Source organism: Netta rufina, assembly GCF_964035555.1.
Source record: "Netta rufina genome assembly, chromosome: 12".
Lineage (NCBI taxonomy): Eukaryota > Metazoa > Chordata > Aves > Anseriformes > Anatidae > Netta > Netta rufina.
The window spans coordinates 3672779-3692484 of NC_140135.1; the positions used below are offsets into that span (position 1 = coordinate 3672779).

The window sequence follows — 19706 nt, forward strand, 5'->3', positions numbered from 1 at the left end:
TTTGCATGGATACAGCAGGGTAAGTATGGGAGCCTTTCTCATAGGGCAAAGATGTTTGTAACGTGCTTTTCTATAGGTTGTCTTCACCATTTTTAATCAGTTAGTCTTGGTATTGATCAAGTACAAATATTTATGCTCCTTTTTTTTTTTCCAGTGTTAAAACATTCTGATGTTCCTGTCTGGGGAAGCTGCCATGCCTCGGTGCAGAGGGTAATAACGGTGTTTAGGCACTGGAGCAGCTGGAAGAACTGCAGGAGATGCAGGATTTGTCCCATTGCATAGAAGCTTCCTTCTAAGAACAGGGCTTCCACAAGTGAAAATAGCTTTTACCAACTTCAAATTGTGGCCAAGGGCAGGTGATGAGCAGCTGGGACTGGCTTTGGGGATAAGCAGTTACTGCAGTAGTGCCATGAGCTGCAGGATGCTGTCAAACTGAGCCTTGGCCATGCCAGCTGTGTGTGCCCGAGCTAGCCTGGTGTTGTAGCAGTGCCAGGAAATGAGTGTATTTTCCCTATATATGTGATCTAGAGACAGATGTAGTCAATTGTGACTAGAAGATCTCAAAACCATAGATTTTAGCCAAATTAAGACTTCCACTGTTTCTCCCAGCTCCTGTTTCTCTTCAGCTACAAAAAATGTTGTGGGCACAATGCATGCTGAGGGAGCACTCAAGGGGTTTGACGTACCTTTCGTTCTTCCGGCTCTGGGCTTAGTGGCTTGACACGACTATCAGAGCACAAGGCAGTGTTTCAGTCAGCTCTTTTTCTTTGCCTTCCTCTCTAAAGCAAGTAGTACTGTTTTTAATTCTTACTGCCTGATCAGTTTGCAGTCTCACTGCAAACTAATGGCTAGTCATGTGGTGCTGGCAAATATTGAAAGGAGAGACCTAAATCTGAGGCTGTTAATAATAAAAGCGGGACTGTGTATGAATAACAAGTGCTTTTTACAGCGCTTGGAAGGAAGGGGAAGCATCAAGCCTGAAGTATTTGGTCAGCAATGTGTCCATCTTGAGGCTGAGACTACACCTTTCAAGAACACTACTTCATTCCCTGAGCAGCTGTGCAGTTCAGCCTGCTGCAGGTAGCAGAATGGCTCAACCACACCAGCCTGGCCCAAGTGCTTCTGTTAGTCCTGTGCTTTGTGCAGGTGTGGAACAGGCTGTGATTTTCATGTTCGAGAGCAGTTATGGGAGACAGTCCACGGGTGTGTGCCCTGCATGGGAGGGAGCCCTTGGAGCTGAATTGATTTTGAATGGTTTTGTGACTGGTTCTTCCTTTGGCCATTCCAGTAAATGAGAGTCTTGGTAAAACCAAACTACAGACTTAAGCATAAGCATTCAAGTACATTCTCGAGAGGTCATTAGAAAAAAACAACTGTGCGAACATGCAATTACAGGAGATGAACTGCAACTGCTGCGTAGTCTGGCTTGAGTGCCTATCGACTGTTTAGCTTTTGCTGCTTGCTCTCTGCTCCTTCACAAACTGGAGCATTGTTCCACAGCTCAGTTAAGCTCCTATGATCTAAGTATGTGTCAGACTTTTTGAAATGGAGAATTTTGGCCAATTTCTCCTAGGCAGAACTTGATTTCAGTGACTTGTGTGCATCTTTTCCCTGCTGGAGGGCACTCTTCTCACCTGTCAAGGTGGCTTACGACATAGTGGTGTCAAGTAACTGCACGGTTCCCTTCAGGACAACATCTGTTTGTGAAGCTGGTTTGTGCACGTTAATCCCCACAGATGCCTCGTGCTGAAGCTCAGTGCTCCTTGAAATCAGGAAGGAAATCTTAGTGCATTGCAGGCCACAGCAGCGTTTCACACCAGTGGATACCCACTATCAGTTTGATTCCTCCTTGACCTTTTGCCACCACCAGAACTGAGCTGTCCAGAACCCACGCAGGCTGTTGGTATAAACTGTGGTGCTAGGGAGGTAAAGTAACGTGGCTGTGCTCTCTGAGAAATGGAAGGGCTTATCGCACAGGAAACTCATTCGTGATAAAAGAATACGTAAGGGGGATGGAAAGGAGCTGAGGAATTACTCAGCTTATAAATGCTGAGCCTGGGCTTTGTTTCTTTCTCTTCTCTAGCTGCTTGAGCTATGGATTGAGAAATCATTTGTAAGCAGTTTTGATTATTTCAGAACACCTGTAATTGTTTACAAAGACACCACCTCCATCCACTAACTGCTTCTGTAAGAACTTACACCTTCTATTCATTATCAACTTCTAATGTGTAAATTTCAAGTTCTGTCAAACAACTAGCATCTCTCCCTATATCTGACTTCTACAGTAGAAAGAGCATTAAATTCTTGTTAAATAACAATGGCCAAGTGCTAATGTGTAATTTAGATACTGATGCGTTCTTCTGCTTGTGTTTTTTTTGGGTTATTTTTTTCCCCCTACACCCCCTTCCTCCCCCTGCTGCCAAGTACCTTACTGCCCTGCAGCTGTGTGGCTGTAATGGTGAATCACTCCCAAAGCACAGTTACACCTCCCATCTCTCTGCCTCAGTAGTTGGTACTAATGTGTTGACTAACTGTGTTGTTACTTTGATTCTGCCTCATGTAAAATCAGGGTAATCTATCTGAAGCCATCGAGCAGCCCTCTATAACTTTTATTAACTTGTTCTTAGCAGTCCATAAAAACAATTCGCCTTTCCCTTCACAGGTTTAGGAAGTCCCAAGCTGCAGATCTCTCCAGGAATAGCAGCATCTGTCTTGTGTGTGTTTTATTTGTTTATATGGTTGTGAATGGCAGCTGGGAGGTGGGGAGGCTGAAATTGCCTTGTAACTGACATCTCTGGGCTTGATGAGAAGAGGGGAATGTGCCTAATGCTCAAGGCAGTTTTCCAGCCAAAACAAATCTTGGTAACTTAGGTTTATTCATTCCAGTGAGCAAACTGTTACAAACGTGTGGCCAAGAGTAAGAAGTGACTTTGATTTCAAACGTGTACCTCTTCAAACTGGAAAACCAAAAAATAAAAAAACAGTTCTGTTGGTGGCATAAAGCAATTTTTTTCAGTCCACGTAAGACACAAAAGACTGAGCTTGTTCTGGAAGAATTATCCTTTGACTAGAAAACCAATACCATCCCTCCTTTTATGCCCTAATGAAAAGAGCTTGCTGTCTACACACTAGTTCAATGGGGGAGAAGCTGTCAGGAAAATCCAATGAAAGGATTAGCTCAACTTGAATAGATTAATTAGAGCCCTTGATTGTGTCCTGCTATGCAAAAGTCACAGCAAAGGAAATGGCAGTGATAGTCAGTGAGTTCATCCTCACAGGTACGGGAGGGGTTGTCAGCGGGCACACAGTAGGCAAGAAGCAGATCTAAGAAGTTGTGGTCTGTCTGCCAAGCTGTATCCATTCGTTGTCCATCCTCCTGTAGTTGAAAACTAAAAGATTTTAATGGTCATGGAGCTTATACGACCAAATCTTTACGATCAAGCCACAATTCATTATTCCATCCAATATCTTAGCTTTGCTGTTGCATAAGGTCTACACTGCATCCCACTGACCAGAGCTAGGATTTGAGCTACTACCGAAGCCACAGGGGCCTTGTTCAGTTTCCTGAACCTGTAACAAATGTACCAAGTGCAGCTTGGAGTTCCAGGAGCTCCCCTGAGGCTTGAAGTCAATTTGTTATGTTTGAAAACCCAGCAAGCTAGCTAACAGTCACTCGTTCCGATAATGAAGCTGTTACTGAGGGCAAACTACTGGCAGCGGCCATCTACATCTTGATTTTAATGTAGGCTTTCTATGCTTGAAATGTAGTCGCTACTGTGCATAGCACGGAGCCTGGATTTGATTCATTTTTGCATTAACGTGAGATACAGAATGAAATCTGTGATATCAGGTCTCTTGCCTGTGGCTGCAGAGTGGCTTTCAGACTTGTGCTGGCTTGTTACACAGTTTGTGTTCTCCTGTAGCACAATTCTTGTGCCTGCTTTCCCAAGTAAAAAAAAAAAAAAAAAAAAAAAAAGACCTTGAGATTACTGAAAAGTCTAAACAAGAAGCAAGCTTTTATTTAGAATAGGTCATTAAGCTTCTTGGTTTTTGACTGTGCCGAGATGTTGAACTTGTTTTTTGTTAGATTGCTGTATGACCCATAAGTGGCATGAACTGATCTTGATAGTGTATGAATTCCTAGGGCTTTCTCTTCAAACTGCTTAGTTCAGAAACGTTAATGTGGTGGGGATAGAAGTTACTGCAGAATAAAAACCACAATCTGTCCAGCTACTGCTTCTGTACAGCAAGATAAGTGACTCTGCTGAGGGAATGTTGCTTGATAAGCTCGTGGGCGAATGGATTGTCCCAGGATTTAAGCCAAAAACTCCCATTGTTTGACTGCAGCGAGTATTTGGAGAGAACTTTCTGATTACAGGCTGTTTTCAGCTCCCCTTACTTCTGTTTGGGAAAGACCGCGTTCCCTTCCTGCGGGGAAAACATCTGAACCCAGTATGCAAAACAATCTGTCAAAAAGTGCTCAGTGAGTACACTTGACTCTTTGGGGTGGGCGAATTGTCTAAGTGGCTGTCCAGTGTCTGAATCCAGCCTGAACATACAAATGACTTTGGAAGACAGTCACAGGGATGTCTATTTTAAGAAAAGGAAGAAAGTCTTATGGTAGGAGCTATAGTGATTAACACAGAGCACTTTTTCTTTAAACTAAAAATGAGATAAGGGAAAAAAGCACTCTTTAAAGTATCCTATATAGGAAGACCCGTCCTAGTAAAAAGCTGGCGCAATTTTGGGAAGGGTGCACTTTAATCTTTTGGCATCATATCCACCATTACTTATTACCAACATACACAAGAAAAATGCTTTGTCGGCTCTGTAAAGAATGAAAATCAGCACAAGTCCCTGATCATAAACAAGCTGACTTAAAGCTTGGGGCTTTGCTTCAGTTGGGGATGCCCAGATTTGAGAGGGTGGAACCCAGGGTGTATGGGGAGGTACTGGGGAGACTTCCTCCTGCCAGATCAGAATAAAGCTTAAGGGGAGAAGTGGAGTATTTTGGCTTTTTCATTTCATAGGTTATAATAAAGATGGAGCCAGGCTGCTCTCACCCTGTATAGGATAAGAGGGGATGGGTACGGATTGTACCTTAGCGAACTCGGTGAGATTTGGAGGGCACGCTTCACCACAAAGGTCTTCCTTGGGCTATATGGGATTTTGGTTGTGTTGGTTTAGATTCTTTTACCACTGCACAGCTTTTAGTTGTTTTTAATAAGTGCTGATGTTCCCCCCGCCTCTTGGAGGCAGCAAAGACTTTCAGGTAGATCTTGGTGTGCTGTCCTTGCGCAGGGAAACTCACTGCTGCATGGCACAACGAGACAGGTAGCTTGCTCTTTGGGTTACTCTTGTACTGTGAGGCACGGGAATATTACATGGAAATAAGGTTAATCCCTTTTAAATGAAGCTTTATTAACGAGATTAATCCTAAAACTGATTCAAAAGGATCTTGCCTTTTTTAAATACGCTTCTGAAAGTGAAAAGGATTGGATATGGAATTCATGGGGTAACTTGGGCTGCAGGGGGACTTCAGAAGGGCATCTGGCCAAACACCCTGCTTCAAGCAGGGTCAGCTCTGAGGTCAGGCCAGGTTACTCAGGACTTTGGTCTGATCATTGAAAACCTGAACTGTCTAGGAAGGTTCAACTTCACTTTAGGAAATAGCTCAGTAACTCCCTGATAACTGAGAATTTTGAGTTTTCATGTATGTCAAATCAAGAAACTGATTACAAAAGCTAAATGAAAGGTGTGGAGATATGTCCTAGTTGTGCTGGGTAGCACTACTGCCCACTTAAAACTCAAAGCTCTGCCTTTTGCCCCCAGCTGGTTTATCCAGGGTTCGTGTAGCTCCAGGTGAATTAAGCTACTTGGGTGCTTTCCTTCTGATGCTTGGTAATGTGTTTAGGCTACGAGCCAGGACATTGCTAATGCCAGGTAGGTGATGGGTCATGTCTCTGGGATAATGAAGGCTCGAGTTAGTGTGGGTATACTTGAGAACTGACAAACCGGCTGCTCTCCTGCCTGCCTGAAACTTTCTCTGTACGTACTGTTCTTTGCAGGGGTTACTTGGGGTGGGGGGACCCCCCACCCTCAGCTTTTCAAACTTCCAGTGTTTGTGCCGTCATCTTGGTTAGAATAATGCTGCACATGTCCTCAGAACAAGTTAAATCCTAAAGTATGTTGGGTAGTGCATCATCTAACGTTGCTTATCTTTTTCACTGAAAGAGGCTTGACAATTGTCTGTGTATTATGTACAGGTATTTTACAAAGTTTCATTTATTCCAGAAATATCTATTCTTTAAACAGTTCATTTCTGAAATCAGCAAGGAACTGTAATGAGTATCATAGGTTGAGTGGGGGAGAGTTTAAACTGAGCAAATAGAGTTACCTGATTTGCATCATCTTTGTGAATTGAGTTTCTGTATCTCCTTCCTCTGACCCCCTTAGTATCAGCCGGTGCCCACATGTGAGGGAACATATTAGCTGGCTTGTCATTCTTGGTGGAGAGTGAATGCAACTAGATAAAATCTAGTTGTGTTTTTTTTTTTTTTTTTTTTTAAAAAAAACTTCTCAATAACTGAGCTGTGGGAGAAAGAACAAATTGGGTAGTAAGTATCTTGCCAATAACTACTATAAATAAACTCATAAGCTTTAAGCTTGGTTAAACTCTTGTTCAAAACCTGACATCTACTGGTGGGAGCCATAAATGGACACTCAGTGCTCAGGCTATAGGTGTTGGGTTGTACCTAGCCCTAGAATAAAATGTGCTTAAGCATAGATTTAAAAATCTGTAAAATTGCCAATAAAACTGTAATGAGTTGAAGCATGTCTATTAACAGAGGTGGTCAAAATTCCAACAGACTATTTTTGAACACATGTATAAGGTCTAGATGACAAACATTGTAGGCTTATGTTTTAGGATATCTTTTGCAGTAGACTTGCTTTTTGGTCTTACAGTGATTGACATTTAGTCTTTTCTTATGTCTTTAAAGGCGTGCCATGGATGTACATCGGTATCCAAATGTGATTGCAGTGGAGTTAAAGGTGAAAAGGTAAGTGTATCTTTTTGTGTTAGACTAATGCACAGACCACTGAGCCATATGCCATCTGCAGATATCTGAAGTTTATGAATAAATTATACTTGTTTTCTTTGTCAGTGTTGTAGGCACGCACCAAAGTATACAGCTTTTATAACAGCTTCAGGTAGTGAGTCAAACCAAGTGGTCTATCTGATGGTGTACAGAGCTTCATATCACTGTTCTATCAAAAAATGGGGAATGAGACACAATTCTGCAGGAATGTGGGAGTATAAAGCAGAAAAGAGATTAATTTAGTAATGTAGAAATAACTTCTAGGGACTGGCTACTATAACCAGTTCCTCTGGGCAAGCCAAGCGGTGGATTGCACAGTAATGCCCACTAGTAATGTTTCAGTGGGAATTTTAAACTAGTGTGGGTTTTTTCCACTTCCCTTGCATTGCCTGATCTAAGTAGTTGACAATCACTGTTGTGCTCTGAACTTGCACCATTTCTAACCCACAGCTTACACAGCTGTATGCTAAGGTGATAGCTGTTGCTGTCTAGTTGCTCAGCTGAAAGTTGGAGGTGGCCATTCAAATGCAGCTTTCTGAACATCCATAGCTGCCAAGTGACGAGTTGGTTAGTGGCCAAAACTGTATTCTCAGATCACATAGAGAAACGAAACCTTTGTGGTTGATCCAGCAAAATAGGCAGTCTGGGCTGCGTGGCCAGCAGCCTAAGGCCAAAAGATGCATGCTGAAATCCCAAAGCTTTCCTGTTTTTCATGCAGCTTGGATTTCCACTCTTGCTGTCTGAGCCCTATACTTTTAATTAAGTATTGCTAATACTTCTTATAGTTTTAGAAATCTGTCCTCTGAGGAAACTGTGGGTACTCAGCATTTCTTTCAGGTACAGTGCGCAATGTAGCTGTGCAGCTCAGGACTTGCTCAAATTGGGCAACTGTGGGAGCCTGCTTCTGAGTAAATTCTGGTTAAATAGTCAGCATGTAACTGCTGTTGTCGCAGGGTAGGGATGTAATACATGTATGATCACAATGAGGGAGAGAAAGTGCCTGAAACACTTTCATAGCCATGTAAAGTTTGCCTGAGATGCAATGGAGGCCTTTTAGATGTGAACTTCTAAGAGTATGATAAGCCTGTCTTATCAAAGTACTTGGCCCCTCTCAACAAGGTTCTAAGAGGGCCTCAATGCTCTAGATTCGTTTCTGAAACATGTCAAAGGTGGTTCTGAGGTTATATGAATAAGCATAACATCAAGTGAACCAAAAAGATGCAAAATATTCAGTCACTGCATTAGCACAACGTGGTGTTGATACAGAATTTTACTATTGGCTGAGGTTAAACAAGGCAGATGTCCAAAATTCAGAGTAATTCATGGTGCCAAATGTACCATACAGGTGGATCCAAACAGATGAGGTCATTCCTTAGCATTTACTTGCTTTTGGTTCATCAAGTACATTCCCAATTTACATACCTAGCGAAAGACAATATCCCCTCAAAGCTTTCTGACTTAGATTTGCTTAGCCAAAACCTGAACCTGGTCCTTGCATTCCTACAGGATCTTCAAATGCAGGTGGCTAAACCAGATGTATCCTAACACTAGTCACAGAACTGTTTCAGGTTTAGTTTGAAGGCGTTCAAGCATCAGGGTTACATTCCTTGTACAACCACAGCAGGTGCAACTTTGGAGAACCCATCTGTAATGCACAGTTAGCCTTTTTCTGCACCAGTCACAGCTAGTTTGTGAATCCAGTGAACACAACTACTGGCTGGTATGGATAAGAAACATCTAAAAGTACATCCGGCGTTCTAAATAGAACCAATTAATTGTTTTCTCTTAGTGATTCAGTATTCTGTATGCCACTTACACATGCACTGGGATCATGGCCCACTTGACACATTCCAGTCTTTCAGTGTCAGTTAACGGCGTGGTGATAGTCACTTTATGGAGAAAAAAATCTTGGAACTGTTTGGAGTCACAGTGAGCTTTTCATCCAAATATAGTCAGCAAGTGGAGTATATGATATCTGTTCTCAATCAAGCACTGAAGTGTCATTACGCATTGTGGGCTTTGTTTCTGCTCCTCTAGACTGTCCAAGCCAATCATCAAGGAGAGCTGCGCAGGAGAAACTCTCACACTTCCCTGCAAAATTTGGCCTTTTGTACCTTTTGTTGAGCAGATTATAGTTAGTCTTGAGTAAAAGAGTGAGAGGCTTGATAACCCTTTGTAAAAAGGGTGAAGGGGGAAAAAAGCCTTCAGTAAAGTAAGCACAGCAACAGACCAGATACTTATATAATGGTTCTGCATCTTGGAAAAAGCTTAGATGGTCGCAGCTTGAGCAAAGTGAAATATTTTAATTTAAAAAAAAAAAAAAGACAAACAAAACAGAACTTCACTTATGGTAAGAATTTCTTTTTTTGTATGTCTGTGAGCCCTTTTAGAGAATGTGGAGGGAGGTGTAAGCACCTCCTTAAACTGGTGGACACATCTGACACAGATTTTCAGCCTTAGAATGGAAGACTTGCTATGTTTGCTATGAAATCTGGGAACTGTGATTCCTTCTCCACCTAAGTCAAGTTAAACACAGCATAATACTGAGGCATGCCAGACATTTTTTATTAAATAACCCTTCAGAAGCTTGCAGACCATCCTAGTGGTGCATCATGTCAACAAACAATGAAAAGCCAAGCCCATATTTCCTAAGTGTGGTGTGTTGCATGTGGAACTGGTTTGATCATGCGTGCACGCACCTCATTACGTTAGTTGCCCTGTAATTATGAAGCGGCCAGAATCTGATGCATGGACAGATTCCACAATCCATATCTGGGAAACCACAAGAGGTGTCTGTCATTAATGTCCACAACTTTTTCTGTTATTTTTTAACATTAAACTTTTTCTGAAATCTTGTACAGCTGCAAGACATCTAAGGCTGTCTTCAGATAATGAAGCTGATCAATCAGTGTCCAAGTTTCTTACACATGTGATGCAGCTTTCCAGGCCTGATACCATCTCCAACCCATCTTTCTTGCAAATATTATTTCTGTTCCAGTTGGGTGCAAACTGCTGCTGCAACAACAAGCTCCAGACTTTGCTTTGTGTTTGACCCTCAGCATCTGGTGTTCCTGCTTCCCTCTCCAGTGACCTCTGAAGCAGGAGTCAGACCCTATAGTTCCTCATCTAATTGGCAACGAACAGCATTAGGCAAGGAGCTGTATAAATATTCACCCCTTTGGTTCTCCCCTTGGAAGTGTGACAATGTACTTGTAGAACTACTGGAAGTCAGGCGTACGGAACCTGGGACTGTGCTGGAGGACAGGAGAAGCCTTGTTAATGCTCTCGGCTGAGCCCTGCCCTTCTGTTGCACTGTTTCATTATGGGCCTGCAAACAGCTTCTGCATACAAGTTGCTGTCCATTTGCATCAAGTCAACTAAGAAGTGCTGCTTTGTTCAGCTCAGCACAGCCTCACGTGTCCCCTTTGAGACTCAGGAGGAGCCTTCTTTCTCAGTATCCTAGCATTTCCTTCAGAATATCCAAATTCTAACACTCTGGGACAAGTAATACAAATTAAACTGTAACAAATAAGAAAACTTTACTGGTCTTGCCTCAGGGAACCATAATACGATAGCTGACAAAAATCCGTGCAGTAAAGGTCTTCAGCTCAGGCCCACCTTACTAAACTAAATCATTAAAATTGACAGTATAGGAAGTATAGAAACAAAACAAGAAATTACTGAGTTGGAGAAAATTGATCACAGCCAAGATCCACAGTGCTGTCCTCTGCTTTCAGTAACCTGCTTCTCAGTGAACTGGATCTGGTAAGGTTCTCTTAAAACTAAAGTAAAGATTAATCTGCCCTGTACAGATGCTTATAGGAATTGCTTGCGCTTTTCAACTGGATGTGTAGAATTGCTTCTTAGTTCAGAGCTGTTAGTGAACTCATCTCACCAAAAACAGGTCTCTTTGTGAACTGTATTAGTTTACAGCTAGATCAGGTCTTTGAAGCATGCTGAGTTGCAATGCAACTATTTGTGTAGCTTCAGTAGAAACATGTGGCTCACACTGGGAGGGGCTGTGTTGGAGTGTTTTTTGTTGTTGTTGTTTTTTATGGCATCTAAGGTGCAGCTGCACCTCAAAATAACTGGGCATACATGATGCTGTTCTAGGTGATCAGGCCTATTTGGTTCTATCCATTCAAATCAAGCTAATCAAATGGGTTAAGAGGCTGCCCTTTAGTCACTACATGTGATTAGTCCATGGTCATTTAAAGGAAATCTTCAGAAGATGCCAAGTTTACTGGGTTTGTTGATGACGATGTCAGGGGTGCTAAAGACCCTACTGGGCTGCAAGCTCCTAATGTACTCCAGTAACAGTTCAGCGCACAAGGTTGTGGCAAGAGCAGCTTTGTAATGCCAGAGCTCTGGAGGCATTTCAGATGTAAGAAATCCTTAGCCCCCTGCAAAAGAAAAAAGTTCTTGGACTCTTTGGATGCACACAGTTGGAGCTGAGCCTCAGGAGAAAATACCAGTAAAATCCTCAAGGTTCCTGTTTCTTTTTGCATTGTCATGGCTTAGTACAGACGTGACTCAAGCTCATTTTTTTTCCTACTGTTGGATTAAAAACTGCTATGAAATAGTTAAATTCTCAAACTTTAATCACTTTATCATGTATAACTGTGATTAGTGTCTGTTTCATAAACGTTGGCCTGAAATGCATTAACGTGGTCCTGTATTCTGAGAAGTTTACAGCCCTAGCAAGTGACCGACCATTGAACTTGGACTGCGACTGCTTTTGCAAGATAAAGCAAATGCTATTCTGAAGAAACTGGTGTATTTTGAAGAATACAAATCATGGCGGAGACTTTTTCCATTGTGTTCTACCTCAGTATTCAACTGTCTTTAAACACCCCGGTTTGTGGCTGGTTGCTGTGTGCTTTGAATAAAGCCTTTATTAGATCCTATAGTTTCATTTAAGTTAATGCTCTTTAAGTTGAGGAAGCAATTACATTGACTAATGTTATATTGGTACATGAGACGGATTGCTGTAGCTTTCACCCTGTTGTCTAGGAAGGGGAAGAATAATACAGCTGCCTGTTGCATCACTTCTTCCCTGCTGTCCATCTTTTATTACTACAGACACTAGAATATTAGTCTAGTTTTAAGCAGCCACATGTAGTCAATTGTCTTGAGACTTTCTGATGCTTGCTGGTTTTGTAGCAACAGCAGGAAGCATGCATGTGCCTTTGTTGCCCAATCCATTATGAGAGGTGGATTTTGCAAAGTTGCACACTGGAGTACTTTATGCTCTCATCTTTAATTGCTCAGATTGGGAGTTAGCATGTTAACATCTTGCAAATAAAAAAATATACCGGTACCTGAAGTTAAATGTTTGCATTAATAAAATTTCAGAGCATACCGTAGGCAAAAAGTGTTGAGGCCACATGTTGAGAATCTCAGGCATCTGCTCCCGTCTTAGAAGAAGGTGGATTTAAAACTAGATACACAGTGCTTACAGGACTTACAGATTGGCAGGCCAGGCAGGTGTTGTATTAGGTGTTCTGAGTAGTTCTTGGTTTGTGTGTTTTATTCTTTAAAATCAATTTTACGCTGTCTTCCATTGCAGTCTCTGGTACTTGTAGTTCCAAACTGATGTGATTCTGGCATTGTGCTTTGCTTAGCAGAACATCCTAGTTCCAAATGTAACAGCTGATCTCTTACAACTATTTAGCCACCAGAATAGGCTAACTATTGCTTTCCTGTTTGTTTTTTGTTTGATTGTTTTTCTCATACTTTTAAAGTCTTGTTTCACGAGCATACCACATCTGTGTAAATAACCTAGTTTCTCTCCTCATAAATCCTACAACAAACATTTAGGTTTCTGGAAGAAATTCAAGACATGTACATGACTGCATACTTCAGAATTGTACCTATCCCTGATTTTATAAATACTTCTGAACTATTCCAGTCACTGGAACTATGCCCATTTCCCCCCATATCCCTGTTTAATAGGCTATATTTTTTTCTTTCACTTAAAGCACAAGTTTAGAGTGTTTCTTAACTATTTTTTAATTCCTAACCCCCAAGTAAACATTGTGTTCAAGTGTATAAGCTGATGGTTTTGCCACATTTGTGTAGCTGATTGAGGCCAATTGCATTGGAATGCCTTTTGGATTCATCTGAGATCAAAATCTGACTCCTAGCCCATTCCCCAAGGTAATGATGGTTTATAGCTGAGAAATCTTTATTCTGCTATTAAAAGAATCCTGTACCTTCAGGACTAGAAGATGAGATCTGAGCTGACCTACACCTTTCCTGTATATGTTTTTCTTCAGTAGCTTCAAGTCCAAACCAGAAAATATCCAGACTTTCTCAGTTTCCTGTGCAAGCAGAACTGGCTGGCAAGTCTCTCAGTTTTTGTATCTGTAAGAAAATATGTTGCATGCTACCCAGGGACGTGAAGCTCACCCCTAACAATATATAACAATATATTGTTATATATAACAATATTGTTATATATAACAATATATAACAAAGCCTTTCATTGGCTTTGTCATTTCAGTGAAAAATTTGAAACGTCTTTTCTGCTTCAATGTGTGTTTGCAAGGCAGCAAGCGTTTTTCCCAGGCAAATTCAGCATTGTAACATCTGAATCTTGGTGAAAACAGCATAGTATATACAAGGTGTGCAATAGGAAAGTCTGGAAAAAAGGAGCTGTGTCTAAAAACTGCTCTCAGTTATGGGATTCTTCCATGCAACATTGAATAGAAGACAGTTCAAAAAAAAATAAAATAAAAAATTCTCTGTTCTAGAGAGCTATATCAGGTTGGTTTCTCCCCCTAGCTTCCCCACATTTATTTATCCAACCAATTTTTTGATCAAAGATAGTGGTTATAGTGCAAATGTTTCTTTATAACTAGCTGTATAGGGTTTCTTCAGGAAGCGTTTGGTGCAATCCCCATTTGTTCGGGAGTCTAGTCCTTTAACTCATCTCCTCACTCTAGGGGTAATTTGCTGGAAACTCCCCTGGAGTTGCTCTGGCAACAGTTTCCTTGTGCAAGGCTCACATTGTAGCTGTTCACTTTCAAAGTGGGCCTGGAAAATGCTCATTTTGTAGTTTCAATAGTGCATCTGTTGCCTCCTGTGTTTCTTTTGTGTAATTGTTTGGCCTTGGATGTTGCCCTCTCTCACTTCTAAAGGTCTTGGCTCCCCAGTTCTGCCACAGCTTGCAGCGGAGACCTTGGGAGTTGCATTTTAGAGAACAGCTCTTCAGCAGCAGATGACACAAGGCCACCCCTCTGCTGAAAGTCAGTTCTAGTATCCATTTGCAGATGTTACTTTCTCTAAAATAAATAAAGGGGAAGTGTGAGCAAGTTGAGATGAATAGGCATAGTGTAGCCCAGCTAGTACCTGATCCATCTGACATGCCTCTTGTATGCAAGTGTTTCCTTAGTGTGCAAACACAGTTCTTGCCAGAGCTTGCTCTGAAGTCTGGCTCTGTCTGATGTTTTCTTTATTGGGCACTCCCAGATTCCTTATTCTGTCTCCTTCGGGGGCACACTAACCCTTTCATATCCTGGCCCAGGAGAGTAACACTCCTCCAGTCTTGCTTTTCAGCTGAGGCAGCATACTGGCTGTGGAGCTGCACACAGAAGCAGAGCCTGGCATCTCATGTGCAAAAAGACAGCCCAGACTCCAGCTGTCGAACTCAAGCTAGCCTCAAGTTATTTTGCAATCAGCTTTTCCCCAGGGGAGAAAAGATGTTTGCCCTGTACAGGAGAGCAGTATATGACCTAGAGTAACTGAGGAGTGTGTTTACCTTCTAATTACTAGGAAGCCAGCTTTAGCAGACCGGTTAATGAGCTGTCCATCCCTATCCAAGGAGTCTTTCTGAATCTCACTGTCTAGAGCTAAGGCTGCAGCTCAGGCTTGCTCACAGCCTTCAGGTTGTCATCCAAAGTAGTGTAGCAATTACTGGAAAAGCTGGGAGGAAGAGAGGCCATGTTAGTTTTCTCTGATTTTTGGGGGGGTTCCTGACATCTTGTAAATGTGTTGAACCCAACTGGTAGCTTTCTGTCCACTGCAGTGGAATACGGAGCACCTACCCAAGTAGTACACTGAGAAACCTGGGATTTAAGAATGAAACCTAGTGCTGTTATCCTGCTGAGTATCTGAAATCATCTTCAGCGTGGAGCTGCCATGGAAAATAGAGGGGAGATAAGCGAAGCCATAATGTTGGCTTTTGCACATTGTGTTCAAGGCTGCAATTAGATGCTCCTGTCTGCTTCCAAACCCCAGTTTTCAGTTCTCTGCTGATGTTGTCTTCTTGAAGATAAGAGATTCCTGCTTCGGTTCCTTCCCTTGACTGAGGATCTAGGCAGGGCCTCCCGGTTCCCTAGAGAATGTCATAGCTGGTAGACTGCCAGGTAACATGTGGGAGCTACTACCGAAGCCATGCAAAAAGATAAAAATTCAGGATGAACAGAGAATACAGAAAAGAATGCACAGCCCTAAGCATATGACAGCCCTAACCGTGTGATTAAGGTGCTTGTCAGGGTGGAACAAATCCAGGCCTCTTTCTTTAGTGGTTCATGTAGTTGTGGAAAAAATAATTGGGGCAAATCTACAGAAGTTGTTTTGCAGGTGGGACCCAAACAAGCTGTAGAGCAATAGGGAATAATGCTGAGCAATTGCCTGTTTCGTAAGCATTGTTTTACATGTATGTACTGGTTGATGTAACAGAGCTGTAGGAAATAGGCTTATACATTTGAAAAGTGTACAATAATCCATATGCACAAAAAAGTGTCCTAATTCTGGTATTTCTGAACCATTCTGTACTTATTGAAACCTTAATATTCACTGGTCTTTATGAATCTCTTGTACAGAAGGAATACAAGTAAATATTTAATGAATCTGCAGCAATGAACATTCTGAAACTGCAGTGACGTAGTGTATCGCAACACTGCCAGCTCACAGGGTGGCGTGTGATGGGATGTGGTAGAGGTATACTTGTTATAATATTCATAATATTGTTTGTGATTTGTTATTGCATAAATATTCAGCAAAATATGGTTCCTTACTAAGAGCTTATAGTTTTAGCATGAGGTGACAAATAAAAGGGATAAACATTTTTTTGTTGTCCTGTCTCTTGATTTACATCATAAGCACTTTGGGCTGGAACCATCTTTACATTCTGTCTTTACACAGTGTTTAGCCTACAGTACTCAACCAGGATCTCAGTTACTTTTATATTACAAATAGCAATCATGTATCTGTGAAATGATACTAACCAGCAGTCACAGTATAGCAGTAATCTATACCCTTGGGGAGTTTTTACGCCTAGTGCAGTACAATGGAGTTTTTAGGAGAGATTTGGTGACTAACAAAGCCATGTTTTTATAGGAAGATGGGAGGGTTCTATGCATTTGGGCAGCACAGAAGAACTATTGTTGAATTATTTCTGTAAATAGGTAGCTTAAATAGTGGCTAATCATCCCATGAAACCTGTTTAAGTGGTGCCATTAAATGCAATGCGTGTGTACGTTCAGGAATTTCTGTAGCTAAGCAGGTGAGATTAATCATAATGTTAATGAGTTTGTATGGTAACTTCCTACTGAAAGCAGACAAAGTGTGTTTTCTGAACATCGCTAATGTTCCTTGTACTTTTGCTGTATTATCTTCCCACACCCATTCTTTTTGTAGGGTGAAAGGGGATTCCCGGGCTTGGAAGGACAGCCAGGTTTGCCTGGATTTCCAGGACCAGAAGGGCCTCCTGGTCCAAGAGGTCCAAAGGTAAGTCCCAATTTACTAGAATAGCGTGAAAATGCTAGGTAGCGTAAGCTTGTTTTTAATGCTGATCCCAAATCACCCCAGAATTATTGATTTTCTATCAGTTTAATAGGCAAAATCTTCAGAAGTTAGGATGTTAGATGGTTGGTTTTTTTTTGTTTGGGAGAGTCAACCATAGGAAGAAAATTGCATGAAGTTTCCAATTCCTCACCTACACATGTTCTTCTAAGCACTGTGTGTATACCTCTATTCTTTCCCTAGCAAATTAAGGTCAGAGAATGGCTTTGGCAAGGTGCTGTAAAGTAGCTTTGTTACTCCTTGCAATAACACACTCCATTACTTAGCTTACTGATGAGGGTGGTGTTAGCTGCTGGAGGGGTCCCACCATGTGGGCAGTGTTGCAAACTCGTGTTTGCACCTAGTGGTATTCGTGGGCTAGTTTTGTGTGGGGTGATGCAAATGAAGGCCTCACTGAACCATGCTGAGGCAACTGAGGAATGCTCCTTGCTTTCTCTGGATGGTTTCAGTTTATTTTTATTTCCTGCTGAATTACATCACCATGCTCAAATGGTATGGCTTAGCATTAAAACACTGAAAAGCCTTCTTCTGAGTGCACGTTTATTTAATATGCACAAACTTATCCAGGATCTGCCTATTTCTGTTGCAAATACCCAAAAACTAAACTAGCAGAACAAAAAATAAATAAATAAAAAATAGTTAGGTGATAAGAAAAAAATGAAAAGCTATGCTAAGAGAGAAAATTGTGTGTAACGAGTGAAATGAGAAAGAAGTCTTCTATAAGAAACTAGTCTATTGTATTTGGACTCCATAAATATCTTCTTATCAGTTATTTTACTATGAAGCTTAATCTTGTATATCTTGTTTTGACCACACGAGGTCACTGTAGGACAATTGATGAAAGTAGCAAGCAGACGGTTTCTGCTTACAAGCAAGTTTAGGTAGCTTTAATGAAAAAAAACGTTTCCTCTAAGTCATGGTTTATCAACTGTAACAAATGCTTTTCAATTCAAGGTCCAGTGGCCAAAATAAAATTATTCTGAACCCTTTTACTCAGGAAATGACAACTTACTTAACCTTTAGCCATCTTATAAACATGTAAAATAACTTCTATCATGCTTACAGTTTACTTTGATAGAAAAACTGACTGCAAGCTTGAATGCTGGTTTTTTGTTTGTTTGTTGTTGTTTGTTTGTTTGTTTTTTAGGGTGATGATGGGCTTCCAGGACCTATTGGACCCAAAGGAATTAGAGTAAGTATCGGTGCAATTTTAGGTTGATATACTGGAATTGCAGATAAAGACTGCCAGGTATAGAATGGGTCCTCATAAAAAGGGTGATTTATGGGGGGGGAAATTAACTTAATCCTGGTAAAACATGTCTATCAGCTAGAAGAGAGTGTATTACTTTTTGTAAGGAATATAAGATTATGTAAGTAATACAATTAATGCAATTGATTGTATTACACAATCTTATGTATTGCTTGTAATACTTTCCATAAACTCATTAGGGAGAGTAATCCCAATACTGTGTATGCATTTATATGTGTATATAGGGTCAATATGTGAGACATGGAGTCTGGAAACCCTTTATGTTTCATGCATCTGCTTTTTCTTTTTGTCAAACCCCTCAGTGGGTGATAACTGTTGTGTCACCACCAACTTCAGTGGCATGCATCCATCTTCTGTACCATGAGTATTTCTTTTCTTTTTATATCTACATGGTCTTGCCATAGTTGTTCTGTTACCTTCATCTTCTCTGTGTTTTCATGGCTATTTTCCTGAAAGAGAGGTGAGAATCTTGATGGCTGTCCAGGATTGCATTCTTATTTTTTGTGCGATTCTGATGCTTCAGTTTTTCTTATGTATATACATATAGGCTACATTTAGTCAAATCTTGGTCATTCCTTTTGCACATCTAATCACATCATACTGTTTAAAACATACTTTTTTTTTTTTCTTTTTTTTTTTTCCTAGGGACCGCCAGGGCTTCCAGGATTTCCAGGAACACCAGGACTTCCTGTAAGTAGGAGTGGACTGTATAGTTATGATCTGGTCTATTTTGTCTTTCTGACACAGAAGACGATCCTGCAAGCTAACTGTTCTTTCCTGTTTTCAACTTCAAAGGGATTACCAGGACAAGATGGGCCACCAGGACCTCAGGGTATCCCAGGCTGCAATGGAACTAAGGTGGAATCCCTTTAAAATTCGTATCAGGACAACAATAATATGATAAAGAGCTCTTGTTCTTCTGGCAATGGGTTTCGTTTATTGTGTGAAGTAGCACTTGCTGTTGCTGATTTGTGCAGGTAATTCCAGGCACTTCCACATGCATCTGAGGGAAGAGGTCATGATCTGGTAACTAAAGCACCAGTTGCTAGTGATAAATTGCCAGCATCAAGTCACATCATTTGTACTCAGCATCTTCTTTGTTACTTTCATCCAATCCTTAATTTTACAGCTAACAACTGAGAGGAGTGTGTTGTGATTAGAATCATATGCTGCATCTGATCTTTGTAGTAGGGTCTTGCTACCAAGGAAAACATACTAGCAAACAGTGGGACTTCTTAATTATTAATTTTTAATAATATTGCATTGAAAATACTGATTCCTTGTTGGAAGGAATCACTTTCATTCAAATATATTACTTAGCTTCACTTTATGATCTTTCTTTACGAGAAGCTGATCCTCTATAGCGGTGCGTGCGTTTTCCCTCTCTGTAGTACAGCAGTTTGCCTGGATGTATGTAGATCTGAATTTGGAAAGTTCTGTTTCAATCACTTGTATGACTTTGCAAACCATTTATCCTGTAGCTGATTCCAATACAGTTTGCTATTCTGGAGTCATAAATTACCAAT

The 19706-nt window shown here is 41.1% G+C and overlaps 1 protein-coding gene across 2 annotated transcripts in view; it reads left to right on the forward strand.

Annotated features, from left to right (window-relative positions):
• Nucleotides 1-19706, forward strand: part of COL4A5 (collagen type IV alpha 5 chain) — a gene marked incomplete at its 5' end in the record, with an annotated part of 83613 nt that overhangs the window by 17723 nt on the left and 46184 nt on the right. For both annotated transcript variants that reach the window (XM_084294014.1, XM_084294015.1), the window contains 5 exons: nucleotides 7002-7061; nucleotides 16746-16835; nucleotides 18058-18102; nucleotides 18826-18870; nucleotides 18976-19038. In XM_084294014.1, coding sequence (XP_084150140.1) covers nucleotides 7002-7061; nucleotides 16746-16835; nucleotides 18058-18102; nucleotides 18826-18870; nucleotides 18976-19038 — 303 coding nt within the window. The remainder of the gene's footprint in view (nucleotides 1-7001; nucleotides 7062-16745; nucleotides 16836-18057; nucleotides 18103-18825; nucleotides 18871-18975; nucleotides 19039-19706) is intronic.